The following is a 27,667-nucleotide window of genomic DNA, read 5'->3' as shown; positions in this document are numbered from 1 at the left end:
CTCCGAGAGAAACCACTTTAATGGGCACAAATCTGGTGTGCAGGCATGCTCACTGAACTCCTACATCACCCATAGTAGACATTCAACAAAGTAACAAAAATAGATTATTTCAGCTGCCTGACAGTGTGGCAGGGGCAGAGTCATCCTGTCTTCCCTGGGGAAGGACCCTCATGGTGACCATCAGCAAGGGCTGAAAACTGGGCCTTTCCCCTCATAACCCCTGGCCTCAGGATGTGGGAGGGGACATCCAAAGGCAATGGGGACCCTGTCCCTGCCCCTTCCACTTTTTACAGCCCCCACTACCCAAGTAAGCATCCCTCCCTCCCTCCTTCCCTCCTGCCCCAAGGATGCCAAGCCAGTCAGGATGAGAAAATTGAAGAGGGGGCCAGCAGAGAGGGGGTGGCTGGCCCCACTGTGGGTCCCTGGACTCCCGGTGGCACTACAGGGCAAGTGCAGTAGCAAAGCAGATGGTGTGGTCCTTCTTGTGGCCGTCCTTGGCATGGAGAGCTCTGGCACAGCACGGCCACCACGAGGCTCAGCTGCTGCTGGGCTGCAGCTTGGCACTGTCAGAGCTGCTCTGAGAGTCAGGGGACTTCCTCGCCTGCAGCACCATGGTCCAGTACCAGAGGAAGATGAGGAAACCTGGCAGAGGGGAGAGGAAGCGTGGGTGAGCCCCCTTGAGGGACAAACCACAGGTGAGAGCGAGCCACCCAGCCTGCCAGAGCTCGTCTCGCACACCAGCACCACCCCGCCAGCACCCCTGACAATCCTGGTGCTCTTCAGAGGAGCCCAGAGTCACAGGCTCACCTTGGAGGGAGTTGATGATGGTGAAGATGTAGAGGGAGACAAGGCAGAACACACCAGAGGTGAAGGAGAAGAAGATCAGTGCCCAGGGGATGCCCAGCAGGATGCTCAGCCCACAGAGGGCCAGGACATGCTTGAGCTTGTGACCTTTTTTGTTCTGCCGGAGGATCTCCCGTACCATGGCCCCCAGCATGACCGAGTTAAAGAGGAACACCAGGCTGAAGAAACCCAGGTTCACAGTGTTATGGAGCAGGGGGCTCGTGATCCAGCATCTGGAGGAGGAGAAAGGTCAGAGAGTCACACTGTGTCCTCCCACAGGGTCAGGAGGAGGGGCTGGGGGGGATCCCCCTGGCACAACACCCCAGAAATGCCCCAGGCATGGTGAGGGTTCAGCCAGCTGACTTGACCAGAGGCCAGGTAACCCATCTGCCATGACTTACATGGTTGCGTTGGTGGTTCTGCCATCAATGGATTCATAGATGGGAATGGAGACGGGGCCGTAGTTCATCCAGCTAAACAGGAGGATCGTCATCACGCAGAAGAACGGGAGCCCTGGGGGGAAGGAGCAGAGTGAAGTGGCTGCCCTACTCCCTGGCCTTTGGACCTTCTGGAAGGACTCGTTGGCCCTTTCTCCCTGCACAGAGCGCAAGCCAACATCCTCCCTCCCAAAGGGAAACCAGGGGTGGAACACACAGCAAGGGCACCTGGCACAAGCCCCAGCCTGGGAGGGAGCGCTGCTGTGCTCACCCCAGCTGGGGACCTCGCAGGGATGAGCAGCTTTAGGCCATAAAAGATCACAAGATCTTCCAGCCATGACCTCCAGCCCAGAGCATGGCAGAGAAGCGTGGACACCTCCTGCATCCAGCCCTGGGCTGTCCTGGATGGTTCTTTAGAAAGAAAGAATCCTATTATGATTTAAAGATCCCAGGTGGTGGCTCTCCGAGGTCTTCACTGCTGGGTGATCCTCCAGGATGATCCACCCTTGCTTTAGCACCAGCTTCTGCTCTCAGCCTTCAAGCCTCCTCCTCCCAAGGCTCTTGACAGACAGCTGCCCCCCCACAGCTGTGTCTCCATCCCCATCCAGGCATTGCATCCCATGGGAAAGACCTACCCGAGTGCCCCTCCACCCCATGCCCTCAGGGTGCCTCTGCCTCCCCCGTGCTCACCCCAGCCAGCCAGAAAGAGCTTGAGCAGCAAGTGGTCGTGGTAGGCGTTGAAGACTTCGATCACGAGCCGGTAGAGGTTGTAGCCCTCAATGCCCATCCAGGTGAGGCAGCTCAGGAGTGAGAAGTGCAGGAACAGCCCCCCAGCCCTGCAGATGGCCTCGCTGCTGGCAGCCAAGTGCTCGGAGATGAGGAAGGTGACGTCCAGGAGGAAGATGGCAGCCAGCAGGTTCATGTGGATGTGCATGCTCGTGATCTGGTCTCGCTGTTTGCTTCTGGAGAACCAAAGGGAGCAGAACTCACCCCCGTGCCTGGCCAGCACCAGTGGTGCCCACAACACCCCACAGCCCTGCATGGGGCACCTTGCCCCAGCAGAAGGGCAAGGAGACTCTTTGGTAGTGCCAGGGACTGAGAGACCAACCCCAGAGGTGGGACCAGCCATCCCACGTGCAAATCCAGCCCCTGCACGTGACCCTGCACTGAAGATGCTCAGAGGGCTGAAGCACTTTTCCTGTGGAGACAGGCTGATTGAGTTTGGATTGTGCAGCCTGGAGAAGGCTCCAGGGAGACCTTAAAGCACCTTCCAGTGCCTAAAGGGAGGTGGAAAGGGACTTTGATCAAGGGCATTGAGTGACAGGACAAGGGGGAATGGCTTCAATCTGAGAGCAGGCTTAGTTTAGGAATTCAGAAGAAATTCTTCCCTCTGAGGGTGGTGAGGCCCTGGCACAGGCTGCCAAGAGAAGTTGTGGATGCCCCATCCCTGAAATTGTTCAAGACCAGGTTGCATGGAGTTCTGAGCAACCTGGTGTAGTGGAAGGTGTCCCTGTCCAGGGCAGGGGGGTTGGAAGTTAATGATTTTTCAGTCCCTTCCAACCCAAACCATTCTATATTTTTATGATTCTAAGATTTCAGGTCTGAATCGTCCACTTAGGATCAGTGACATGACTCAGGAGAAAACACTCATGCTCTCCTCCAGGTCCTTGAAAAGATCTTTGCAGACTTCTGCTTGCTGCATCCATAACAATCTAGAAGATTTTCCAAAATAATTGAAAGAGCTGGTGTTTCTGAGCACCCTGCAGGAGACCTGACCAAGAGGACCCTGGACAGAAGAACTCTGCTTTCTTCAAACAAGGCTCCTTCATGATGCTTCTCCCCAGGCCACCAACTGCTTGGAGAGCTTGTGCCCACCCGGGTGCTCATGGCCAGGGACAGGACACAGACAGGGAGCGTGGGGTGAGCCACCAGACTGTACCTGAAGTAGAGGAAGAAAATGGTGCAAATGGATGCCAAAGCTGAGATCAGGCAGCCAGCGTAGGTTATGATACTCAGGTAATTTCTGTGCACAGAGGTGATCTCTGGAGAGGATACCTGAGGAAGAGGAGCAATGAGAGATGGTGAGGAAGAGCACCACTGGGAATTATGTGAGGGGTCTGAGGGAAGGTGCTACCCACCATGAGCACAGCAAAGTAGGTGAGGTGGTTGCACCTGCACTCTGTCTGGCTGCTCCCTGTCACTGTGGTACACCCATAGCTGTCCCAGCTCCCAGAACTGGCTGTGCAGGAGAAAGGGAGAGCATCTGGTGAGCAGCAGGAACATCTGCCTTGGGCTAAAGGATCTTCAGGGCAAGGTGTCCATGGAAAGAGGGAGCACAAGAGTGGGAGGTCCCAGCTTGTCCCAGGCCAAGCACACATACACACATAGCCCATCAGCACTGGAACCCATCCCTAGGGAAGGGGAAAGCTCTTAGGTCAGCTCTGGAGGGAAAAAGCTGACATTACCCCTGTAGAGATGGAGGGAGGAAGGGAGGTGCAGAGCAGCCTTCACCCTGCTGGTGGGGCTGTGGTACCTTGGAACAAGGGCCTGATTTCACTGCCAAGGGCAGGGGCACTCACCAGAGGTGTCCTCCTGCCAGAAGACGCACAGTGGGGTCACGTTCCTCTGCAAGGACAAAACCACAGGCCCTGGTCAGGATGCAGCTGTGGGTTTGCTGCCTGCCCAGCACTTTTGATAGGGGACAACACGGGGCAGGAGAAAAGATGTTCTCAGGAGACAAAATACAACTTGGATAAACCAGACTGCCCCTGTGATGGGAGGAGGTTCCAGGCAGAGACCACTCTGTTAACAACAGCTGGAGCAGATACCTCCTTCCAGATCCTCTTTTCCAAACAATGGGTTCAGCTTTGAGCAGGCACCTGACAGAGCCATCAATGAGCTAAGGGCCTGCTAACACAGTGTGCCCCAGCCCTGGTGACAGTGGTGGATGTGACACATCTGCCATGAGGCACCTCCTGGAGAGGGGAGGGCAGTGCCACCACCAGTGCACACAGTGAAGCCATGACTGTGATACAGCCCAGAAGCCACAGCAGATGCTGCACAGGGAGAGGGGAGGGCAGTGCCACCACCAGTGCACACAGTGAAGCCATGACTATGATACAGCCCCAGAAGACACAGCAGATGCTGCACAGCCAGGCCATGGGCATGGACCTGCTGGATTGTGACCCCACCCTAAGCTGGCAGGGGCTGAGCCCTCCTTCCCCCTCCATTCCTGGTGGGATCAGGCTCTGTGGGGCTGTTCCCCCACCTACCGGCAGCTGGTCATGGAAGAAAGTGAGGACCATGGGCTCGGAGAGGTTGGCCACCACTGTGTCCACCAGGGAGATGCTGACTACCTTGTCACCCAGGACCTGGCTGCTGTTTTCATCCTGGTGGAGAAGAGGAGGCAGTGGCAGTGTGGGAAGGGAGAGCAGCCAGGTGTGAAGCAGAGGAGAGTGCCCAAGAAGAAGATCCTGTGACTTTACCCATCAAGCTTTTAGCTCATTTTTGAAGCACTTTTTCCCAGTGAGCACCAGCACCCTGGTCTGGTGGCACCCCTGCACACCCAGCAGGCCATTCCCGTGGGCATTACCTGGAACATGGTCTGCCTGTTGATGTCCATGAGCAGTACCCTCTGCTCCACCACCTCCTCCTCCTTCACCATCAAGAACAGGCTGCTTGGCAGGTCCACTGTGAATCCCTGCACCTCTCCACTCTCCTGCAAAGAAAGACTCATCAGGAAAGTGGTGCAGAGAGAGCATGATGGGCCAAGAGCACTGGGGCAGACTTTGCAGGACCCACCTCTCTCTGGGAAGCAAAGGTCAGGTGCTGACGAGCACGACTGGGCTGGACCCTCAGGACAGTGGCGTGCACAGTGGCCTCCCCAAAGGTCTGGTTCTGCCCTTCCAGCTCCACCTTGGCCAGCATCTTCTCCAGCTCCCCAAGTTTGCTGCTGGGGAAGGGGCACAGTGAGCTGGGAGCAGCAGGCACGCTTTGGCAGCAGCAGGAGCTGGGAACTCACCGTCGGAGCCTCTGCTGCTCCGCGGCTCCCGGGGCTGCTGCCAGGGGCTGGGCAATGAGGCTGTCCAAGGCCGTCAGCTGCTCCTCCACATCCTGCTCCCAGACAGGCATGTTCTCTGGAGAGGCTGGTGGAAAGGAAATGCCATGAAATGCATGGGCAGAATTGGCTTCCTTATGCCCCAAACTGACAGGCAGAGCCCTGGTGGGAGCAGAAAGCAGAGGACTTCAAGGTGATCCCCAGCCAGGATAGCTGATAGTGACTCCAACCCACAGGGCTTTCCTGCCACCCAGAACTCAGCCCCCACTGGGCCATGGGGAACTCATGGTGGAGACTGGACCCTGAGAAACCACTGCAAAGACCTCAATTTTCTGTGATTTTAGGCATCATTTTGAAAATCTCTGCCTTTAGGGATGCTGGGTACCAGGCCTGTCAAGAAAACCTACATCCCCTTCAATCACCCTTCAGCTATCTTCATATCACCAGGCTAAACCATACACTGGGAAACAACCAGTGCTCTGATGATGACTAGGGAACAGGCTGAGGACAAAACAACCCTTTAATTTCTTTAAAATAACATTAAATTGCATTTACCAGGGAAGAAGTATTCAGCTTTAGCGTCCAGGGAGGTGTTCTTCCCGCCCTTGATGATATAGGACACATTGAAGATGTGGGCTCTGGTTCTTTCAGTCTGCTGACTCTCCTGGCCCCAGGGGATGCTGCTGGAAGGGTCCCCACCCAGGGGGATGCTCTGCTTCCCATACACCAGCTGCAGGGTCCTGTTGGACTCAAACCAGTAGATGCAGAAGCGGTACCTGCCCAGGGTGGGGGGCAACCTGTACTTGTAGTAAGAGTTTCTCCTGTTTGGCAAAAAGGGCCTTTTTATGATCAGTGCCTGGGCTGTGTTCTCGATGGAGATGGTGGCAGGGCCGTGCTCATAGACGACAGAGCTCTCCTGGGTCTGGTTTCGGTCACCACAGAAGCGAAAATCCTCTCCCCTGTTTCCACTGGCTCCCACCCCTGCATTGCACAAGCACACAGAGACAGCAGATCAGCTGCAGGGACAGCCAGCCCTGCAAACACACAGCCCTGCAGCAGCTGTCACACGTGGCATGCCAGGCTCTCCACCCCAGTCATCCCAGCCCTGTCCTGCAGGCTGAGTGACACCAGCCACGTCCCCAGTGTCACAGCCATGCTGCAAGGGTCTGCCAGGGCCCTTTGGGCAGCAGGACCTCCTGTCTTTCAGGGACAGCCACTCCCATGTGCCACCACCCACATCAGCAGGCATTGAAAGAGGATCTGTCCGTTCCCAGGAGGGATGGATGGAGAGCACCTTCTTTCCCTGGAAAGGACACATTCTGCCCAAGGGACCCACCAGAGGCACATCATCCCATGTTCTGTGGAAGCCTTGGTTGCATACATCTCATGGTGCCCCCCAGCCAACATTCTGGGGCTGCCAGTTACTCCCAGCAGCCCAAATCACCATCCCAAGACAGGACAGTCTACCTTGGAGGAGGGAGAGAAGGAGCAGGAAGAGGACCTTCATCCCGGGCAGCTCTCTACCTCGTCTTGGCCTTCAAGGAGACAGCAGAGCCTGAAAGGGCACAAAGGGAAGGGGCCACATGAGTATCTGAGTATCCCCCAGGCCATGAGGGCAGGGATGGAGAGCAAGGACTGTGCAGGTGGGACACCAGCCCTGTTGCCTGTGCCTCCAGGAGGAGCCAGGACCACTGGGCACCCAAGCTGGCTGTGGGCTGGAAGGATGGCAGAGGCTGGAAGCCCCTGAGCTCTTAGCAAGGAGAGGGTGCCCCACCACTCCAACCAAAGAATCCACATGGGAGGGGTCCCCTCTTCCGCTCTCAGCTCCCCATCTCAGTTAACATCCTGACTTGTTATCATAAATGATAGGAGCAGAAGGAAACTGTGGTTTCCTAACTGACCAGCCCTGAAATGATTCTCTTGGATGTTTTCAGCTCCTGCAGATTAGCTGAGGAGCTGGGCACACTGCAAACCACTCCATCATTTCAGCCTGCAGAAACAGGCTCTCCCAGGCACATCCTGGCAGCGCCAGCACAGCAACCACGGCTGCCCAAATCTGCTGCTCACAACCAGCTGGGCCACATCCTGCACAGCCCCTTTGCCCATCCCTTCATCTAGAACTCTGCTCCACCACCCTTTTCTTCATCTTTGCACGAGGACAGATCTGTGACCTACACCCAGGCCAGCACTGAGCACCCTCAGGCGCTGCCACACGCCTGCACTCACCCAGCCACAGCCTTCACACATGCAGCCTTTTTCACTGCGCTTCTGCCTGCCCCAGGCCACAAACTGCACCTCCAGCTCTGCTGGGAGGCACCAAGTGTCACCTCCTCCTCGCCCTGCTGTCACTTCAACCATGGGACACACCCTGCCGGGGTCTGGCAGCCAGCAGAAGCCCCCCGGGGTGGGACAGCGTTGGTGGGGGCTGCCAGAGCAGCTGGCCCAGCCCAACACTCGTCAGTGCCCAGGGTGAAGCCGGCACCATTGGCCATCGCTGCATCTCTCCTGCACTGCTCTCAAACACCCCCCAAAACCCACCAAGCAGTCAAAACTGCATTGTTTGCTGTGAGGTGGTGCTGGGGCACCAACCAGCATCACCTGCAAAGGATTACAGCTCTCCCAGATGCTCAGGGGCCACCAGATGCTTAGTAACTCATTAGCAGATTTCTCCCACCAGCACAGGCTTTGTCTGGAAGTTTCTCCAGCCAGCACAGATCCTGCAGGGGTGTACAGCCCACTCCCCGTCCTTCCCCCTGTTTCTTGTGGCAATTTATCATCAGCAGACGGGGGCTTCGGGTTGTTAATTAACCTGCTGCCGTGGCTGTAACTAAGTTACACTAATGAGGTCTCCCAGTGTGAACTGGGAGGGTATGGCACAGGCATGACTCGGCTGGAGTTAATGGATTTGGATGGGGCTGGCACCCCAGCGCCTTGCCACACGCTTAGGAATCTCACATATATATCCAAAAAACATGGACCTGGGGTGGCAAAATGCTGTGGGTGATGGAAAACACCTGGATCACTTAAAAGCAATGGAGCTTCACGTGAATGCTAACCATGAGGCAGCACTGGGCTGGCAGGGCAACAAAGCATCGCCTCTGGATGGGGAATGCTGAATCCTAATGAGGCCTCAGCCCATCCCACTATGCTGCCAACTTTAAGGTTTTATTGGGATGGTTGGAGGAGAGGATCAGCCCCTTTCAGCCGTTACTCAGCTGGGACCAGAAATCCCTGTGGGAAAGAGGGTGGGGGAGCCGGTATTTCCCCTCCCAGCCCTGTATGGTCCCGCTGGCCCGACTCTGATTGCTGCTTCCTGAGCTGAACAATAGCAAGAGAAAATCCCCTGAAAATGGTTTCACAGTGAGAAACCACGGCCTCCATCCACGCTGGCACCAAGCACAGCAAAGGTAAACTCAGCCAGATGTGCCGAGTTCTCGTCAGGGCTGAATCCTGCCTCGTCATCTTCCCATACCCGGATGGCAGTGGGCAAAAATTCCTGGCTTGGCCTCAAAAACAACCAGATTATGTACAAAGAGGCTGCACAGCTTGGAGCAGGCTCCCTTATCAGCAGAGAGGGAGGCTCATTCCTGGGCACCAGTTCTTATCCTCCCATCACCATTAAGGTGCTGGCCTTGGAAAGAAAAGGCAAAGCATTATATTGAGGTTTCTAAACCTTGGGTGAATGGGGGGAAAAAAGACTTAAAACCCCACAAACAAAAGGTGTTTACTACCACCTTCCTGCTTTCTGGGTGACTTGAGCAGGTATTTAAGCTGGTATTTAAGCTTTTGGAGGTGACACGTGGCTTTTGGACATGACGTTTTGCCCAAGGAGAAGGGAAGATGCTCCGATGACTCAAACAAGCACCGGAAGCAGGGAGATCCAGGAGCTTTTATCTGTTTTCCTTCCAGGTCCGTTAGGAAAGTGACGTTCTGTTCCTCGAGATGTGCATGAGCCTGAAGCTCGTCACCACAGTGGGTTACTCAGCAGCGTGATGAGGAAACTGTAGCACACAGAGGCAAGCCAGGACGGGCTCTTGGAGATGCAAAACAGCTTTGCACAACCAATCCCTCATTGCAGGGACCAAAAACAACGTGCCCTGGGTCTGGAGCTGTCCAAGGATGTGAGGAACCCATGGGGGTTCCCCTGCAAAGGGATGCCCCAGTGTCAGAATCTGAGTAAAGGGATGGCCCAGTGTCAGAATCTGAGTAAAGGGGTGCCCCAGTGTCAGAATCTGAGTGCCTCACAAAGTGCCCTTGTCCCTGGCCAGTGGTGCATGCCCAGGGCCAGCCTCACGTGATTCATGGCATTGGCATGTGATTCCCGGCACCGGTGGGCGGCCGGGAGCGTTGGCTGATGCCCAAGGAGTCGAGGGGCAGCTGCACTGTGCCAGCAGCCCGGGGTGCCAAGCTGTGCCATGGGGTGCTTCAGCTTTTCCCGGGCCATGGCACCGCACAGAACACCCAGCACCTTCAAGATGAATCTTGCCAACAGGATGAAACCAGATCTGACGGTGATTCCCACGGGAACGGCACAGCTCCCTGCCAGATCTGTGCTTTGCCAGCCACTGGCAGCCATCCCTTCCCACAAAGGCGTGGGGAGAACCAAGGGGAGGCTGGCACAGGCGCCTGCCAGTGCCTGGGGCTCCTGGGACCGAGCATTTGCTTAGAGCTGGCTCTTGACATGCAAAATTTTTTTAAAATTTTCCATTTCCTAAAAATCACCACAAAGAGAAGTATCATAGCGAACTAACCCAGCACTTCCTCCAGTGCCAGGGCAACACAGCACCTGGCTCTGTGGCCTTGTGGCTTCACAGCAGCCACACACACTCTGCAAAGGACCAGCTACACCTACGCTGGACTGAGGCTGACGTGACACAGTCACAGCGCAGTGCAAGGACATCTCTGGCCACAGGGGTACAGACAGTTGTCCCTGCCACACACTCCCACCACACAGTCTTCTTTGAGAGCAACCCCATCTCTCCTCCTGCACACCCCCCTTCCAAACCACTCCCTTGGGTTTCAAATGGCTCCCAAAACACCCTGTCCACTCCCAGCTCTTACCCCCTTCACACGAGCAAGATCCTCAACTGCTGCAGGTGCCAGGGAAGGGAGGTACAGAGCAGTGCAAAGTAGCTCAGGACCACCCCAAATCAGGTTCTCAGCTATTTGGCACATAAAGCAAGGCGCTGGAGCCTAGTGAGGGCAAAGTCTGCAGCACCCAAGGAGCCAGGTAACAGGCTGTGGGCCTCCCAGATTCCTGCCAAACCCCAGCTGTCGGGTGAACTGATGGGAAAGGAGCTGGTGAGTCCAAGAGCTCCTGAAAAACAGGCGCCGGCAGGCTGTGCCCAGCTGGTCCCGTGCAGACATTGGCACGCTGGGAGAGACCCAGCCTGCTGTCTGCAAACCACACAGCTCTGACCCTGCACCCACGGGTGCCACCGCAAGGTGCAGGGGTGGCCAGCCCCAGGGATCCCCGTTCAGCCAACACGCAGTTGCTTGCAAACCTGTTACTCTGCAAATAGCAGCCCCCGGGCCGCGGGATTAAGAGCTGGACTGCAACCAAGTATGCAGCATTTTCAGTCCCTGGGTTAATTTGCATGGGAGCTGCGAACCCAGCAAGGGGCACGGCAAACCCCATGTGGCTGCAGTCCCGGGCTCAAAGGATTTGCCCCCGCCCGTCTCCGAAACACTCCCGGCTCCCTGCTGGTGGTGGAGCTTGTGGAGGGGGTGGGGGGGTTACTGCAGCCCTCAGACCATGAAATGAGCTTTGGCTGCCTTCCCTCCACAACAGCCATTCGGACTTGCTGCCAGGAGGTTATTCCAGGAGACTTCATTTCAATTCCCCAGCTGGTCTCACCGAGTTTTGCTGGTCTCTCTGGAGGGGCAGCACAGACACTGGGTAGAGACCACCCCAAGCATCCTACACCCCATACCCGCAGCGACATGCCAGGACCAGCAACAGCAAACTCGATGTTGCAGGAGGAATCCCCCTAAAAGGCATTTTAGGGAAGGGAGATCACCCTGTCGAGACACGCCAGCGATCCCACGGGATGCTGCACCCTCCGCCGGGAGCGAGGAAAGGAAGGAATGGGGTGTGCTGGTGGTTCCCATAAAGTGGGAAGCGATGGCCACACACCGGCAGACGGCCGGAGCTTCGTGGAGCTCAGCTCTGCCGCTGGCAGCAGCCCGAGCAGCCGGCCCCGGGCAGCTCAGGGGGCTTGGTGGCTCCATGGCCCAGGAATCCAGCCTGGCTCCGGGGCAGGCGAGTGCGAGCTCCATGGAGCAGGGATGAAGGTTGGTTTGGCAGATAACTGGCACCATGGCCACGAGCAGAGTCCCCGGGCCCTGCCCGGCCGGACGCATCACTCCCACCGCTGAACCCCCGCACCCGGAGCGGGGTGCTGCTCAAGCCCCCCACAGAGACCCCTCCGCTCCATCCATCCAGGCTGCTCCCTGCCCGAGCAAGCCGGGGCGCTGCCCGGTGCCACCGCCCGCGCGGAGCCCCCCAGCCCCGGCTGGAGCCCACCCCATTCATCCCGTCCGGCCGCAGCATCCCCTCGGCTCCGGTACCGGGCGATCGCCCCTCAAGGCGGCCTCTGGGACCCCCACGGCGGACACCGGGCTCCGCGATCCTCCCTCGTCCCCGCCTCAACCGCTCCGCGTTGCTCCCATACCTGGAGTCGGGGCGGGCTCGGCCCGGCACCGCCCGGCTCCGCACGGCTCCGCTCGGCTGGGCTGGCACGGCTCGGCACGGTTCGGCTCAGCACCACTCCGCACCTCGCAGCCGGCTCGCCCAGCGCGGTGCCGCGGGAGCAGCGCCCGCCCCGCCCCGTTCCCCCGGCGGGCGGTGACTCAGCGGGGCGGTACCGGGGCTGCTCCCCCCGCGCCCACCCCTCCGAGACCCTCCGAGATGGCTGCGGGGGCTGCGGGGCCACTGCCCTCGGTCACGGCACCTGCCCAGCGAGCCCCGGGCCGGGAGCACCGGGGGCTGCGTCCCCGCCCGACCGGCACCCCCGTGGGCTGGGGGACCTCGGCTGGGGACAGCCGGGCGTGCCGTGTCCCGCCGCCCTTCAGCTGCGGGCTGGCGGGCGTCCAGCGGCGGGCCGGAGGAGCCGGAGCCAGCAGGCTGCACGCCTGACTGCCAACAGGATTAAAAAATAACAATTAATGGGAAAGCAGCCGGGACGGAGTGTCCCGGTGACCCCTGCCCCGCTCCCCGCGGGGTGTGAGGGAGGAAAGGAGCAGGGCAAGGAGCCCAGACCCCAGAGAGGGATACACAGCGCTGCCCTGGAGCAGGTGGGCTGGGATGTGGGGTGGATGCGACCACAGCGCCCTCACCACCCACCCCACGGCTGGAGATGGGCACCCCGGCCCTCAGTGGGAGCTGGGGCTGGAAGAGCCTGCAGGCAGCCCTTTGTGTGTGTGTGTGCCCCGGGAAACAGCCGGGCTGGAGAAAGCCGAGACGCGGGGAGCGCAGCGAGCAGGGCGGGGGGAGAGCTCCGGGAAGTGCCCTGGGTAAATAGTTACTCTTGCAGATATTTTCAATGGTTTCAATGAGACTTTTCTTTCTGCAGGGGGAAGGGTGGAAACAACTTCCCTCTCCAGCAGGAAAGGTGATGGACCTTGATCCACAAGGGTTGTGCCACCGCAGGCGCCGCGGCTGCTTTGGGATCCCTGGAGCAGAGGACATCCCGCGCCTTTGCATCACCCCACTGCTTGGTTTAATTTCCAGCTCCAAGCCCCGGTTTCCCTGGCTGCCACGGGACAAGGCTCCCACGGGAAGCAGCTCACATGGCCGGACCGTGGCTAACAGAGCTGCCTTTGAAGTCCGGCCGTCCCCACGCCTCGGGCAGCGGGGCGAGCTCTGAAACGCGCGCTGCAGCAGCGGGAGCACCGCCGAGAGCCAAGCCTCCCACTGCGGGTCATCCCGACCGCTCCTCGGAGAAACGCCGTAAATCCACCTCCCGGGAACAGCTCTGCTAAACCCAGGATTCGGCTCTCCTGGAGAGGGGAATTAGGTGCAGACCCCTCGGACCTGCGAGGAAAGGATTTTTTGCTGCTGTTCGTGGAACAAAGAGTCTTTTGTCTGCATTCGATGTTATCAGGAGTTATTTTTAGGTCAGCGCCTGCACTTGCTGGTGTTGTCGGGATTATCTTTAAGTCGACAGACCTTCAAAGACACTGCCTGAGCACGAAGAGGGAGGAAATCCTTGTGTTGTCTCTTGGAAGGGACATTTGCCCTTGGGCTCGGCCTGATAAGGGTTTATTGCTCAAACTGGGGAATTCCTATGGAAGCCCTACAACTTCTTAAGAGTCCTAAGAGCTCCTAAATCCATTAAAGCGCCTAAATATGCTTAAAATTCCCGAAAGTCCTAAAAGATCCTGAAAGCCCTGAAAGCTCCTAAAGCCCTAAAATATCCCGAAAACCCTACAACATCCCAAATGCCCTAAAACCCGATAAGCCCTAAAAGTTCCTGAATATCCTTGAAGTTCCTAAAAGCCCTAAAAATTACTAAAAGCCCTAAGAGTGTCTAAACCTCTTAAAAGCTCCTAAAAGCCCCACAAGTTCCCAAAAAGCCCTCAAGTTCCTAAAACCCCTTCAATTTCCTAAAAGCTCCAAAAGAACCCTAAGACTTCCAAAATCCTCTAAAAGCCCTAAATGTTCCTAAAAGCTCCTGAAGGCTCCTGCGGCGGGCGGGAGGGAGGGAGCGTGCCGGCAGATCGCGGCGGCGCGGCAGGAGAGGGCACGTCGCACCGGGCTGCTGCCAAGCGAGGGAGACAAAGCGTGGGCAGGGGAGCCCTGGCGCCGTCTGCAGCCGAGGGCTGTGCCAGCCCCACTGCCAAGAGCTGCCAGCCCCACTGCCAAGAGCTGCCAGCCCCACTGCCCAGCCGTGCCAGGGTGCCCAGACCCCCTCAAAGCCTCTTGGGTGTTCCCAGCAAAATGCCACCATAACCAGGGCTCAGCCCAGCTCCGGCGGATGGAGGAGGATGAGGATGAGGAAGCAGAAGGGGGCTGGTGGGAGGGAATGGCCCTAGATCTCTTATCCGAATCTGGTGGGCAATGCCAGGACAGCCTTGGGAGTCTCGGAGGGTGGTGATCCTAGGGAGTGCCTCAGCTACCTTTGAGCGGCTGCGGGTGCTCGTGCTCCCCCCCTGCTGCTGCTCCACCTCCCTGAGCCTTCCTCCTGGAAAAACATCCGGTGGGGAGGTGGGTCCACCCCACCCCACGTCGGGATTTCTCCCTCAACGATAACAGCGACATAACAGGTGCCAGGGCAGTAAAACCCGAACCCGTAGGCACAGCAACAAACACGGATTATTTGTTTAGGCTCGGCTTTGCAAATAAACCCCTGGTGATGTCAGGGAAGTCTGGGGGAAAATTGGTCCTTGGGGGTGTCTGCACAAGCACCAGGTGAGGATGCTCCCATGGGATGCAGTAACTGGGCTCGTCAGCTCCCAACAGACAAGTCCCAAAAGCAGATCCCAAAATGGAGACAAGGTCTTTTCCAAACCTTCAATTTTCCACGTGGATTTAGTGGTTTTCCTGGCTGCTTTTCCCCCCAAAATCGGTAGCATTTTCTATAATTCCACAGCTTTGCTCCTGGAGCCAAGGGTGGCTCTGAAGCCTGAAGGCACCATGCTGCCACCAACCCTCCTCTCCTGGGGAGAAAAGGATGGCACAACCCCTCCAGCAGCCTGAAAGGTAAATGGCACCATTTCTCCTTGAGAAGATTAGAGGGGCCAGGCCCCCTCCTGCCCATGCCCAGGGGCTGGATGGAGCCAGCCCTGGCACCGTGGCACTGGGGGGGTGGGAGGCTCTATCCGTGCTCCCCAGGGTTCTGGGGAGTGCTCCAACCCTGCTCCTGTGGCAGGGTGGGAAAAAGGTGAGCCCTGGGCACCAGCAGTGGGCTCAGCTACCCAAGAACCAGCATGTCCCACCAGTCCCAGAAGGTGCAGCTCCCTGGGGACCACCCAGGGATGCTGTGTTCCCGCTGCCAGGAGGCAATCACCGAGTGATTGTTTTCCAAGCAGCACCGGATACCGGAGCAAGGTGGATGCGTGGCAGCCAGAGTGACTCACACCACAAACCCCGAAATCTGGAGATGGGGAGAAGGCACGGAAAGCGCTGGGATGTGACTCTCGCACGGTGGGGCTCGTGGGGGAAAGTCGGGCACTTGGCACCTCACCAAACCCGCAGGGCTCGCAGTGAACGGCTGAAGTCACCGCCGGAGCGGTGAGCCATGCACAGCTCATCGCATGTGAGCCGGGGGCACGGCGGGCTGCGGGGAGGGCACAGAGCCCCGGCGGGACCGGCCTTTGTCCGGCACTGACGGGAACGCGGCTGCCCTTTGTGCCTGGAACAAAGAACAGCCAGAGGCTTCCTTCGCTGTCCAGAAGCGGGAAGGAGCCAGAAAGGGAAACGTCACTCACGGAGATGGGCAGCGTGTCCGGCGGTGCTCGGTGCCCTGCCACCGGGCCAGAAACGGGCAGCACCCGCTAATGGCACCTCCCTGGCTCGCCCTGCAGGTGAGGGGGCACCCTGATGTCACCACAGGCGGATTTGCCATGCTGCGCTGCTGGTCTGCATTCCAGCAGGCAGAGTGGGAAGTCCAGCTCCAAAACCTCAGGCATCAGGAGAAAAAAACCCCGGTAACATTTCCAGGTGATGTCTGGTTTATGCGGATGCACCACGGGCTCAGGACCGGCTCGCTGCTGCCAACTGATGGATTTAGTCCTTGCAATTTGTCCTGGCTATTTATTTCCACAGGGATTGCTTCAACTCCGAAAGTGTTTGGTGAACTTGAGGAGCTCTCCTTGGCTCTGCCTTCCTCAGTGAGAGCGGGAGGAAAGCCGAGTATCACTTACTCACTTCCCATCCTCTCCTCCACCCAAACTCGTCTGCCCGATGCCAAGACAAAGCCCTGCTCACTATTTTCCTCCACCCCAGCGCTGGATCTGGGGCGAGAGGAAGGGCTTCTAGCGTGATGCTGTCGTGGGTGAAAACCCAGGGTCGGGGTGGTTCAGGGATGCCACAGCCGTACAGCCACTCCTGCCAGCCTGCAGCCGTGCTGGCACCAAACGGATTTGGGGGATGTAGCCGGAGACCCCCCGCTTTCGGCCGTGCCTTGTGAGACGCGCAGTGGCAGCTCCTCCCTTTGATCAGGGGACAATTCGGCACCGCTCACCGCCACCGGCCGGCCCCGCTCGAGCATATTCCCGATGTGGGACCATTCCTGCGGTCCTTGTGCCATCTAGTGGGACCTGCACCAACCACACGGCGGGTGTCCGAGCGGAGCAGACCCCGGCCAGAGGCGCCGGCTCAGCCGGCAGCGGATCAGCCCCACACGAGCAATCCAAACGCGCTACTAGAGAAGCAGCGGCCAGCGCTGGTCGCTAACACCGACCAAGGGCAGGGGGGCAGCCGTGGTCCCCGGGAGACAGCACCCAGGCCCCCAGCAGCAGCTCCCACCGCCCGGAGATTCTGCTTTTAGCCCCAGTGCTGTGCCCAGAGCGTCAGGGTGCTCAGACTGTCCGGGATGCCCGCGGTGCAAGCTGTGCCTGGCATCCTCGCCGTGTCTGCAGTGTGTGCTGTGCCCAGCCTGCCTGGGAAATGCGGTGTGCCAGGGATTCCTGGGGTGCACGGGGTGCTGATCTCTACTCTCTGTGAAAGGACACAGGAGGTGGAATGAAGTTGCTTCAGGGGCAGTTTCGTTTGGACATTAGGAAAAGGCTTTTCACTGGGAAGGTGGTCAGATACAGGGAGAGGCTGCCCAGAGAAGAGGTCATGGCACCAAGCCTGCCAGAGTTAAGGAGTGTCTGGATGACGTTCTCAGTCATACAGTTTGTTTCCAGGTTGTCCTGCAAGGAGCAGGGAGTTGGACTCAGTGTGTCGTTGTGTGCCTTTGAACTCAAGATAGCCTGATCCTGTGATACCACAGTTGGATGCTCTTGCCAGGATGGAGCCAGCACACCCCATGACACCCCCAGTCACCACAGCACAGCTCTCCAGCAATGCCAGCTGGCCTAGCTGAGGGAACAAAGGTCTTTTTTTACCCAAAATGGTTAGGTTTGCCCCAAAAGGCTTCACTTTGTGCTTCATCTTGGCTGCTGGGTCCAGCTGCAGGGATGTGGCCATGTGCAGTTGTGGGGAGCAGGGGTGACTCAGCCACACCAGTGCTCCTTGTGGGGCAGCAGTGCCACGTTGTGCTTGCCCAGCACCTGCAGCCACTCGTGCAACATTTCTGGGTCTCAGTTCATGACCTAGGGCAACCATCTGCTTCAGTCTGACCTATCCCAAATGGGAGCTGCTTGGGAACAGATTTGAGGGCCTGCTGGCCATGGCCAGGCTGGAAACCCAGAGCTAGAGGAGAAGGGCGCCAGGATGATGATGCTTAGACCACAGAAGTGGGTCACTGGCCACATCTTTCGGTGACAAACCCCAGACCAAGGCGGTTTGATTTTTGCAAGGGTAAACCCCACAAATCCCAGGATGCTGCAATGCACCCTCGAGCCTGCTGGTGTCACCAAGACACGCACGTCCAAGCAAACAGTAAAGACACGCTTGGAAAAAAACTGCCGGTTTTAGAGCCGGGAGCGGGTTAAAGCCGCAACCACGCACCCGCAGCTCTGGCCAAACCGCCTGCAAAATCGCTTCACCGGCTGCGAGAGACGGCGCCGGTTTCCCTGGCACAAGACGCTGGGATAGGGGCGTAGGAGAGGAAAGCATCCCTCGCCTCCAGCTTTTTGGGGTTGTTTCCAGCTGGAAAAAAAAATCCGATCTTGGAAAGAAGTTTTGCTTTAATTTGATTTGGTTTTCCCTGCCTCGCTCCATCCTGGGGGAGAAAAAGTTGTTGGTGTCCCGTGGCATCGACTCCACGTCCCGCGGAGCACAAACCCTCTTGGCCGCTAGCATTTCCCAGTTTTTTGTCTGAAAGACACCCAGCAAAGGGAAAGAGCCGGGGTAAAATGGTGGTTTGGGGGTTTGCCGCTTGGCCAGGAGGAAGCCAGCAGGGGCATGTGTGGGGGGTGCAGACACTGCGCGGCCACCGCTCCCCCGGGGGGCCCCGCTGCGTCCCCCGCATGTCCCCACGCCCCGGGGCAGAGCCGTGTGCGCAGCCCAGCCGCAGCCACGGGCACGGTCCCAGCCGAGCACACGCGTGTCCGAGCCGCCAGCCCCGGCGTGCTGAGCAGGGCAGCCCGCATTCCCCGAGCACCGGAACCGCACGCGTGCGGCCCCCCGGCCGTGCCACGGGGCAGGACGCGCAGCGCGGCCCGGGACCGGCCCCCGGGCGCGGCGGCAGGAATTCCGGCGGAGCGGAGGAATGCGGGGCTCCCGCCGCCCGGGCCGCGGCGGGTGAGTGGCGGAGCCCGGCGCCAATGCGGAGAGCGGGGGCGGCCCGTGGGGAGGGGGCGCGATCCTCCCGTGCCGGTGCCCCACGCGCGCTTCCCGCCGGTGTCCCATGGATGTTCCTGTTCCACACGTGCTCCCCGTGGATGTTCCAGAGGTGCCTGGGTCCACTCGTGCTCCCCGTGGGTGCTGCATGGTTGTCGGTTCTCTGCATGCGTTCCGTGGGTTTTCCGTGGGTGCTGGTGCAGCGTCTGTGCTCCCGTGGGCGCTGCTTGTGCCGGGTCCTGCCAATGCCTGGGATTCCTCCAGGAGCAGCCAACAGAGCACGGGCCTGGCCTTGCTGCTGAGTTTTAGCAAAACTTCACCATTTCAGCAAATACCACCAGAAAATTTAGTTCTTTCTGCCATGCAAATCCCAGAACTGCCATCGGCCTCTGTTCCCGCTGCTCCAGCACTGGCTCTCCCAGCCCAGCCGGATTTGGTAGCAGGTCTGGGCTGCACCGCCCCAGAAACCTGCCGGGGCTGCGGGCAGCCGCGGCTGGACCCTGTACTTATCCCATTAGGACGCGCAGCAGCCTCCCATTGAGGTTTCCTGGGGCGGTTTGCCTGCCTGGCCGCACCGGGTGTGAGATCCAGGACGGGATGTGAGGTCCATGCCGGGATGTGAGGTCCATGCCGGGATGGGGACACTCAGCACCGGCCCTTTGTTGCGGCATCATCAGCGAGCACATCCAGCTGCCTGGACACAGTCCTGCTGCCGCGCCACGCCAACCCAGCAGCTCCGGCGCGAGCACATCCAGCTGCCTGGACACAGTCCTGCTGCCGCGCCACGCCAACCCAGCTCCGGCTCTCCTTCCGGAGCTGTTCCTGCTTTGCTGGCGCCGGATCCTGGCTGTCACCCTCGCTGGAGCTGCTGGGGTGCAGCTGAGTACCCCAACTCCAGCACCAGGGATGGTCTTGGAGGCTCGCAGATGATGATGTCATCAATGACCTCATGCGGATGACATCATGCGAATAACATGTCGATGTCTTCCCGTCGTTGTGGTGCGCTGCTAGAGGTGCCTGCAGAGCCAAGCTGAAATAGATACCAGTGGCTGGGCTGAGGGCTGTGGTCCTCATTGAGGACCTCACTGGTGTCTTCACTGGGGATCTGGCTGGGGACACCACTTGACTGCCAGCTGGGGACCTGGCTGGGGACATTGCCAGAGCCCTCACTGAGGGCCTGGCTAGGGTCCATCCCAGGGATCTCATCACTCGGTGTGCCGCTCCCCAAAACCAGGAGCCATGCCCATGCTATCCCTTCCCTCCAGCCGCCCGCCGCCGTCCCCAGCTGACCCCTCGTGTCTCCCGCAGGTCCCTGGGTGCAGCGCGGTGACGGACGGCCATGCCCTAGGGGAGCCCCGCCATGAGCCAAAGCGGGGCGTCGCGCCTGGCCGGCTCCCCGCCGCTGCCGGGGGGCTCCCTCCTGGCCCTGCTGGCCCCCGAGCCCTCCCCGTCCCCCCCCAGCGGGACACCCTCGCCCGGGCCCCCGCCGGCCTTGCTGGAAGGGGACTGGGAAGGGCGGGAGGAGCTGCGGCTGCGGGAGCTGGAGGAGGCGCGGGCGCGGGCGGCGCAGATGGAGAAGACGATGCGCTGGTGGTCGGACTGCACGGCCAACTGGCGTGAGAAGTGGAGCAAGGTGCGAGCCGAGCGCAACCGGGCTCGGGAGGAGGTGCGGCAGCTGCGGCACCGGCTGGAGGCGCTCACCAAGGAGCTGGCCAGCCTGCGCCGCGACCGCGACCGCGAGCGGCCCGACGAGCGCCCGGCCCCGCCGCGGGCACCGGCACCGGCACCGGCACCGGCCAGCGCCGGCAGCCCGCCCGCCGACGGAGCAGAGGGAGACGCCGGCCCTGAGCAAGAAGAGCCTGTGCGGGATGTGGGGGCTGAGGTGCCCCCAAAAGCCAAGGTGGGCGTGTGGGGCTGCCCCCGGCGAGCAGGGGCAGGGAGCAGGGGAGCTCCTCATCCTCGTCTGCTGCCCATGTGCACCCCCAAACCGCCACTGCCTGTCCTGTAAAGATGGGCAGTGTGGGGGGACTGCTCTTGGGGCAGGGTTGGGAGGGCCAGAGCCCTCTCAGCAGTACAGGGTGGTCAGACCCCTCTTGCATTAGTATGGGGGATGTCAGACCCCTCCAAGCAGCATTTTGGGCTCAGACCCCTCTTGGAGCATTACAGGACAGTCAGATCCCTGTTGGAACAGCACTGGAAGGATCAGACTCCTCAGAGCAGTGTCATGAGGAGATCCAGAGCCACCATAGCCCCATGCAGTGAGATCACCTTGGCACTGGCACCAGCCCCTTTCCCGGGGTTTTTCCTTTGGAGCCACTAGGCAAAATTCACTGTGCCAGTACAGGGGATGGTGGCATTGGCAGTGCTGGTGGCATCTCCCAGCCACGGCTTGATTGTCAGGGTGTCCATATGGGCTTCTGGCAGGGTTTTTTGCTGAAGAAAGGAGAAGGAGGAGGAGGAAGGGGGGTGCCACACCATAGCCACCTCAGGGATTATCCCAGCTGCTGCAGCCATCCCTCCTCTGCTGCTGTTAGCTCTGTCACAGCACAGAAGGCACTGCTCACAGTGCCATGCTGTGACAGTTTAGTCCACCTGACAGCACAGCTGCCAAGTGACAAGTCTGAGACTAATGTGGGCATTCCCCACAGGCTCCACACTTGGTCCCTAGGGACATCCTGTCCCCTGGCACCCCCTGCAGCTCATTTACTGTGTGCCCAGAGGGCCTGGTAGAAGGTCACTCATGTGGCAGTCCTGGGTGAGATCGGTGTCATAAATTGGTTTTAAATTTTTTGATACCAAATTTCCAGCATGGCAGGGAGCCAGCAGCAGAGTGTGATGATGTGTGGGAGCTCCCCTGGGAGGGCAACTCCCTCTTCATCAGGCAGGGGATCCCTGGGGGATGGAGGGAGAGGTGCTCTTGGTGATGGGGCGAGGGCTGGGTGCTGCAGGGGCTGGGAAGCCTCTCACCCTGTCCCCTGTGCTGGGCCACCCACGGCGCCACAGGAGCTGGAGCTGATGGAAAACATCTTGACGAGCAAGCAGGACGAGAGCTGGGAGCAGCGGGGCCCCCGGGCCTCCTTCAGCCGCCAGGAGCGGAGCCGCCTGCTCTGGGAGGACGTCAGCGTCGTGGAGGAGGACGCCACCAAAGTCACCGCCCTGAAGCTCAGGCTGGATGAGTCCCAAAAAGTGCTGCTCAAGGAGCGGGAGTGAGTGCTTGGGGCATCATCCTTGAGAGTGCCAGCTGATGCCAGCCTGGTCCCCACTGGGATGGCATCACCATGGGGTCCTGCAGTCTGTCACTGTCATTGCCTCTCCCCAGGGACAAGCTGGCGCTCAGCAAGAACATCGAGAAGCTGGAGGGCGAGCTCAGCCAGTGGAAGATCAAGTATGAGGAGCTCAACAAGAACAAGCAGGAGGTGATGAAGCAGGTGAGCGAGGTGCCCCAGGGGTGGCCTGTCCCTCACAGGGTGGCACATCCTGATGGACATGGTGGCCCACAGCCACTTCCCCAACTCCAGGTTGCTTGTTAAGGGTCTTCAATGCTATTGATGCATTGGGTCTATCCATAGAGGTTGGGTGGATGTGTGTGGGCAGGGCTCAGGTGGAAGGTGGGCGTTCACAGCCCCGTTTGGTGCTGTGTCCCCCCACAGCTCAACATCCTGAAGGAAATTCATCAGGACGAGCTGGGGCGCATCTCCGAGGACCTGGAGGATGAGCTGGGTGCTCGCTCCAGCATGGACAAGAAGCTGGCTGAGCTGCGTGCAGAGGTGAGGCCAAACCCCAGCACGGGGAGCAAGGGGGGCAGAGAGGGGGGTCCTGCTGCCCCCCAGCCACCCCGTGCCCCTGTCCCAGATGGAGCGGCTGCAGGCAGAGAACGCGGCCGAGTGGGGCCGGCGGGAGCGGCTGGAGACGGAGAAGCTCAACCTGGAGCGGGAGAACAAGAAGCTGCGGGCACAGATCGAGGACCTGGAGGAGGTGCTGGCTCGCAAGCGGCGCCAGACAGCCAGTGCCCTGGACACTGACCTCAAAACCATCCAGGCTGAGCTCTTCGAGAAGAACAAGGTGCCAAAGGGGTGGTGATGTCACCCTGCATCCCTGGGTGACTCTGTTGTGGGGCTCAGCCTCCCCAAGGACTCCCTCAAGCCCAAATTTTGCCATCACCCTTCAAGGGATGGTGGTGACCCCATCAGCTCCTGGGTCATGGGGTGGGGCAATGGGAGAGATTCCTGGGGAGGGAGGAGGGGACACCCAGTGGTGGGGGTGGCTGTCCCATGCTCAGCCCCCTCCCCATGCCCACCACAGGAGCTGGCCGACCTGAAGCACATCCACACCAAGCTGAAGAAGCAGTACCAGGAGAAGATGGCCGAGCTGGCCCATGCCAATCGCCGCGTGGAGCAGCATGAGGGAGAGGTGAAGAAGCTGCGCCTGAGGGTGGAGGAGCTGAAGAAGGAGCTGGCCCAAGCTGAGGATGAGGTGGGAAAGCTCATGCTGGTGGAGGAGGTCAGGGAGCTCTTCTGCTCCCTACACAGCTGCCAACAGCACCATCCTATCCACCCCATCCCACCCCACCCCATCCCATCCCATCCCATCCCATCCCATCCCACAGCTGGATGAGGCCCACAACCAGACGCGGAAGCTGCAGCGGTCGCTGGACGAGCAGACGGAGCAGAGCGAGAGCTTCCAGGTGCAGCTGGAGCATCTGCAGTCACGGTGAGCAGGGGCCGGGTGAGCCACGTGGGGACCAGCCAGGATGGGATGATGTTCTCCTTGCCACCATCCCTCAGCCGGCAGCTGCCTGGTTGAACGCCGGGCTAAGCATGGCCCAAGTGCCTCTGACATCCTCGGGAGGGGCGCAGCCTCCTCTGAGCAGTCTTCACCCCACCTTGAGCTGGGTGGCATTCACCTCCCAGTTAAACCAGCACGAGGCTGCCCAGAGACCAGCACAGCTCAGTGTTATGCAGCTTAATGTTGCACCCACTAGTACCCACGGGCAGAGCAGGCTGCTAGCATCCCACACCAGTTTGGGGAGGTGGGAGCTGAGTTTTCTTGCCCTTAAAACTTTCCCCGGCCCTGCTTTGCCTCTCCAGCAGTGAAGAGCTGAAATGGCCATGGGATCGATGCTGTGGCTCCAGGAGGTGCTCGGGGGGGATGTTTATAATCATCCTTTATTTTATTGGGACATCTGCATTAAATCATGGAAGCATAATGGAGGATTCATCGCCCCCCTCCCAGACTCCCTGTGCACTCAATCCTAAATAATTCATGCTTTCCAGTAAAGTGTGGTGGACTGGTTGGATCTCACTGGATCCTTGGCCTTTGGATTTCAAATTTGGGTCATAAAATTTCCTTGATGAATTTTCACACAAGGGCAAGAACCAAAACCACCACACGTTCCTGGCAATGGGGACTCCTGGGGGTTTTGAGGGTTCCTCAGTTTAGGGGGATGACACCTCCCTTCTCTGCAGTCCTGTCTGGGTCTGTGGTGCCCAGCACAGCCACGGAGGGGCTTAGCCTGTGCCCCACTTGTGCCGAGCACCATCACAGCTCCCAGCTCCGGGCTGGCCCCGGGCTGCGCGGGCTCATCCTGCGCCCAGAGCTCGGTGAGGGCTGCAGGAAGGAATCTCTCTGGGGTGCAGTCATCCTCTAGGGGTGCAGGGGAATGGGCTCAGCCTCAGGGCCCCCCCAGGGCCGTGCTGCCACCCCGATGTCAGCAGCTGTCCCTCGCAGGCTGCGGCGCCAGCAGAGCGCCCCGCTGTTCGGCAAGATGCGCAGCGCCCGCTTCGGCCCCGACGACGCCGGGGACGGCACCAGTGACCCCGACGAGGACGAGGACCTGCAGATACAGGTGCCCTAGAGCCCAGGGCCAGTGCCACCACCGCAGGACGTGCCACATCAGTCCTCTGCCTTCAAGTGCATCTCGCCACGGGGCCCAGCTGTGCGGTGATACTTGTATAGATGGGGAAACTGAGGCACGGAGCGGTGGGGAGAAATTTGCCCCGGGTGCTCTAAAACCTGCTGCTTCTTGGACAGTACTGGATGCCCCTTGGGCCACTGGCATCTCCTGGAACACTGATGTGGCCACTAAAGCCAGCATCACTGAGCAGCCCAGGAGGAGGAGGCACAGGCAAAGAGAAGCACCAAGCTTGGCAGCCACAAACTGCCCACTTCTTTTTATATATATTATATATATGTATGTATTTGTATATGATTTTTTATTATAAATACAGAGCCCAGATGGGCGCAGGCTCTGGTGGTGGTGTGAGCTGCTGGTCTGTCCCCACACAGGAGCGAGGGTGGGGATGGGACAAATCAGGGAGAATCGGCATTTCTTCGCCAGGCACTCACAGACCAGGATGTCACCCCCTGGCATCCCTGTCCCCATGCCTGGAGACCAGCCCAGTGCGGGGGTAAAGCCTGTCCCTGGGCCTGTGCAGTGAAAGGTGTTCACCCAGAGGTGCTCACCTGAGGGTGCTGATCCCCCAGCACAGCCCCTTCAGCCCAGCCCCCAGCGCAGGGCCTTGGGGGCTTTGGAGGCGCTCAGACACAACCTCATTAAAAATTAATATTTCGGTGAGCTAATCCCCTCGCTCTGCCTTTTAATTGATTGGCTAAAAGCGCAGCTCTTTGCTGCTCATGGTTTTTTTTTTAATGCCCTTTTATTTCCAGCGATTATTCATATTTTTATAGCCCAACAAGTGAGGCCGCGGGGGTGGGGGCTGCCTGGGGCCAGTTTTAGCGAGGGGCCTGGAGACCAGTTTGGGGGGCACAGCGCGGGGATGCGGTGACACCTGAGCCGAGGGACGGACAGGAGGCTGCTGCCGCCGCCGCCCGTCGCTGCGGGGTGCTCGCTCTGAAGCCGAATGATGGAATTCTCTTCGCAGGGCGGCCGGTTGTGGCTCCGGTTGGGCAGCCCGGGGTGGAGGGAGGGTACCGGGGAGGAGGGAGGGTACCGGGGCGGGGCCGGGCGGGGCGGGACCGAGCGGCTCCGGGGCTCGCAGGACGCGGCGGCTCCGGCGGCTCCGCTCGCACCGGGAGCCGGGTAAGGCGGGGGGACCGGCGGGGAAACGGGTGACACAGGACGGGGCTTGAGCGAGCTTTGGGCTGACAAGTGTCGGGGGCGAACGGCCGGGAGGTGACAACGCCCGGAGGGACGTCCCGGTGGGAGAGCGGGGTGTGATGGTGGTTGGGGGTCGGGGGGCCGCGGTGACAGCTCGGGGGTAGCGGGCAGGAGGTGCCCCCCGGCAGCTCTGAGTTCCCTTGGGGTGTTCGTGTGCGTGGGTGGGTGATGGGCATGGGGAGTGGGGGATATTCCCCTCACAGGGAGCGCTGCCCCTCGGACAGCGGGCGGTCCCCAAGGCGCTGTCCCAGCGCGATTCCCCGCGGTGCTGGGCTCTGGGGACCGGGGTGTCGCTGGCATGGAGGAACATCCCCGGGGATGGCCCTGTTCTGTTTCCTGGGTTACTGCCTCCTACCTGGGACTTCTCCACCTGGGAAAGGAACCTGGTCCCCACCTGGTCCCACCGGTGGGGGCCGGGGGAACCAGCAGGGACGAGGCTGAGCGAGGCCGAGGTCGTGGGAGGGCCGGAGAGAGGCTGGGTGACTGCGGGGCTGCGAGGTTGGAAGCCGGGGTCCCTCTGGCAGCCGGTGCCGGCTGAAACACCCCGGAGCAGAGCCGGCCTGGCCGTTCCCGCTGAACCCAGCCCGTGCCCAAGGGCCGGGGCCATGTTGCTGCCCAAGCGAGCAGCCTGGGAGGAAGGAGGAGGTGATGGAGACCTGTGGGCGAGGTCTGCTGCGGGTGTCCCCCAGGACACGTGTTGGAGCTGGCGGCAGGGGACTGACCACTTGTCTGTGCCACCCTGGCTCCACCGTGCTGGCAGGGGTTAACACCGGACTGTTCCACTCGATGGTTCAGGCAGCGAAGGGAGGAGGAAGAGGAGGAGGAGGAGGAGGAGGGGAAGAAGGAGGAGGAGGACGACAAGGAGGAGGGGGAGGAGGACGAGGAAGATGTCACCCGTCGATCTGTCATTTCTCTTTTCCAGCCAGCATGGGGGACACTGCTAGCACCAAGCCGGGCCGGTGGTGAGACAGGAGGGGTAGGGAGGAAGAGGATGGAGAGGGGGGGGCGAAGGTGAAGGCAGCCCCCCCCTCCCAAAATATCCCCTACCCTATCGAGCCATCGCCATGGCGACGAATTTTAACGACATCATCAAGCAGGGCTATGTGAGGATGAAGAGCAAGAAGCTGGGGGTGAGTGGGGATCTTGGAGATTGGGGAGATGTGGGGAGGAATTGGGGTGGATTTGGGGTACTGCTTTCCCAGTGAGGTGACGTGGACAGGTCCCTTATGTGGCTTCCTGTGCCCCTGTTTTGGGGTTGAATAAGCTGCCTTTTGGGGGCTGTGGTGGTGGAGGAGTGGGGGGTGGCAGGGACGGGCCACTTGTTGGTACCCAAATCACCCAGCAGCCCCAGGGGTCCAGCACCTGCACCGGCCGAATCCTGCACCGAGTAACACCCGTTCACCTGTCCCAGGTCACCCAGGGCTTGGGGAATGTCTGTGAGCCTTCCCTTCCCCCCCGTGCCTCAGTTTCCCTGCACACAGTTTGGAGCCGGGGATGCCCCACACCGGGAGGGGCTGGAGCTGCTGGGTGCAATTTAGGGTGGTGTGGGAGTGCAGCACCCATAGGTGGGGGGTCAGGGGCTTTGGTCGCCCATCTCCATGGTTTGGAGCCGCAGCAACGAGCATGCTGGGTAATTTCATGCTAATTAGGGAGAACAAAGAGGGAGCGGGATCCAGGGAGGGGGGACATGCCTGGGGACGGTGCCCCCACCACCCTCAGAGGCAGGGAATGTAGGAGAGGGGACGGGGAAATGCCAGAACAGCGGTCCCCTTGGGAGCTTTGTCTGTGTTCATTAATTAAGCTCTGTAATTAGCACTGGC

General features: G+C 59.9%; 3 protein-coding genes across 6 annotated transcripts in view; 2 read left to right on the top strand and 1 right to left on the bottom strand.

The window, feature by feature from the left end:
• Window position 1: 1 nt before the first annotated feature.
• On the bottom strand, window positions 2-12,237 carry LOC121333827 (adhesion G-protein coupled receptor G1-like). 2 transcript variants are annotated; one of them, XM_041400562.1, is made up of 14 exons: window positions 12,012-12,237; window positions 6,805-6,892; window positions 5,893-6,318; window positions 5,302-5,425; window positions 5,082-5,232; window positions 4,873-4,998; window positions 4,553-4,669; window positions 3,860-3,905; window positions 3,419-3,519; window positions 3,220-3,335; window positions 1,971-2,242; window positions 1,245-1,356; window positions 808-1,076; window positions 2-642 (listed from the first exon to the last, which is right to left on the bottom strand). In XM_041400562.1, exons 2-14 carry the CDS (start codon window positions 6,842-6,844, stop codon window positions 536-538), a joined length of 2,007 nt encoding a protein of 668 aa, XP_041256496.1. In that variant the 5' UTR covers window positions 6,845-6,892; window positions 12,012-12,237; the 3' UTR covers window positions 2-535. The 2 variants fall into 2 exon arrangements, with proteins under 2 accessions (XP_041256496.1, XP_041256498.1); XM_041400564.1 differs by having other exon boundaries at window positions 5,082-5,229; window positions 12,012-12,233.
• A 6,382-nt stretch (window positions 12,238-18,619) lies between these two features.
• Window positions 18,620-25,142, top strand: CCDC102A (coiled-coil domain containing 102A). Of its 3 annotated transcripts, none has more exons than XM_041400644.1 (9): window positions 18,620-18,691; window positions 20,039-20,630; window positions 21,734-21,936; window positions 22,050-22,158; window positions 22,381-22,497; window positions 22,583-22,792; window positions 23,033-23,203; window positions 23,337-23,440; window positions 24,458-25,142. In XM_041400644.1, exons 2-9 carry the CDS (start codon window positions 20,091-20,093, stop codon window positions 24,582-24,584), a joined length of 1,581 nt encoding a protein of 526 aa, XP_041256578.1. In that variant the 5' UTR covers window positions 18,620-18,691; window positions 20,039-20,090; the 3' UTR covers window positions 24,585-25,142. The 3 variants fall into 3 exon arrangements, with proteins under 3 accessions (XP_041256578.1, XP_041256579.1, XP_041256580.1); XM_041400645.1 differs by having other exon boundaries at window positions 18,620-18,867; XM_041400646.1 differs by lacking the exon at window positions 18,620-18,691 and adding an exon at window positions 18,783-18,842.
• Window positions 25,143-26,852: 1,710 nt separating this feature from the next.
• Window positions 26,853-27,667, top strand: part of DOK4 (docking protein 4) — a 3,570-nt gene continuing 2,755 nt past the window's right edge. Inside the window, exon 1 of the mRNA XM_041400718.1 lies at window positions 26,853-26,977. Within this exon, the coding sequence (XP_041256652.1) occupies window positions 26,912-26,977 (66 nt within the window). The 5' untranslated portion in view covers window positions 26,853-26,911. The remainder of the gene's footprint in view (window positions 26,978-27,667) is intronic.

The sequence above is a fragment of the Onychostruthus taczanowskii genome, unplaced genomic scaffold (assembly GCF_017590055.1).
Source record: "Onychostruthus taczanowskii isolate IOZ18803 unplaced genomic scaffold, ASM1759005v1 scaffold18, whole genome shotgun sequence".
In the NCBI taxonomy this organism is placed as follows: Eukaryota; Metazoa; Chordata; class Aves; order Passeriformes; family Passeridae; genus Onychostruthus; species Onychostruthus taczanowskii.
Note: the sequence above shows the minus strand (reverse complement) of the source record. Positions and strands in the feature narration are given on the sequence as shown.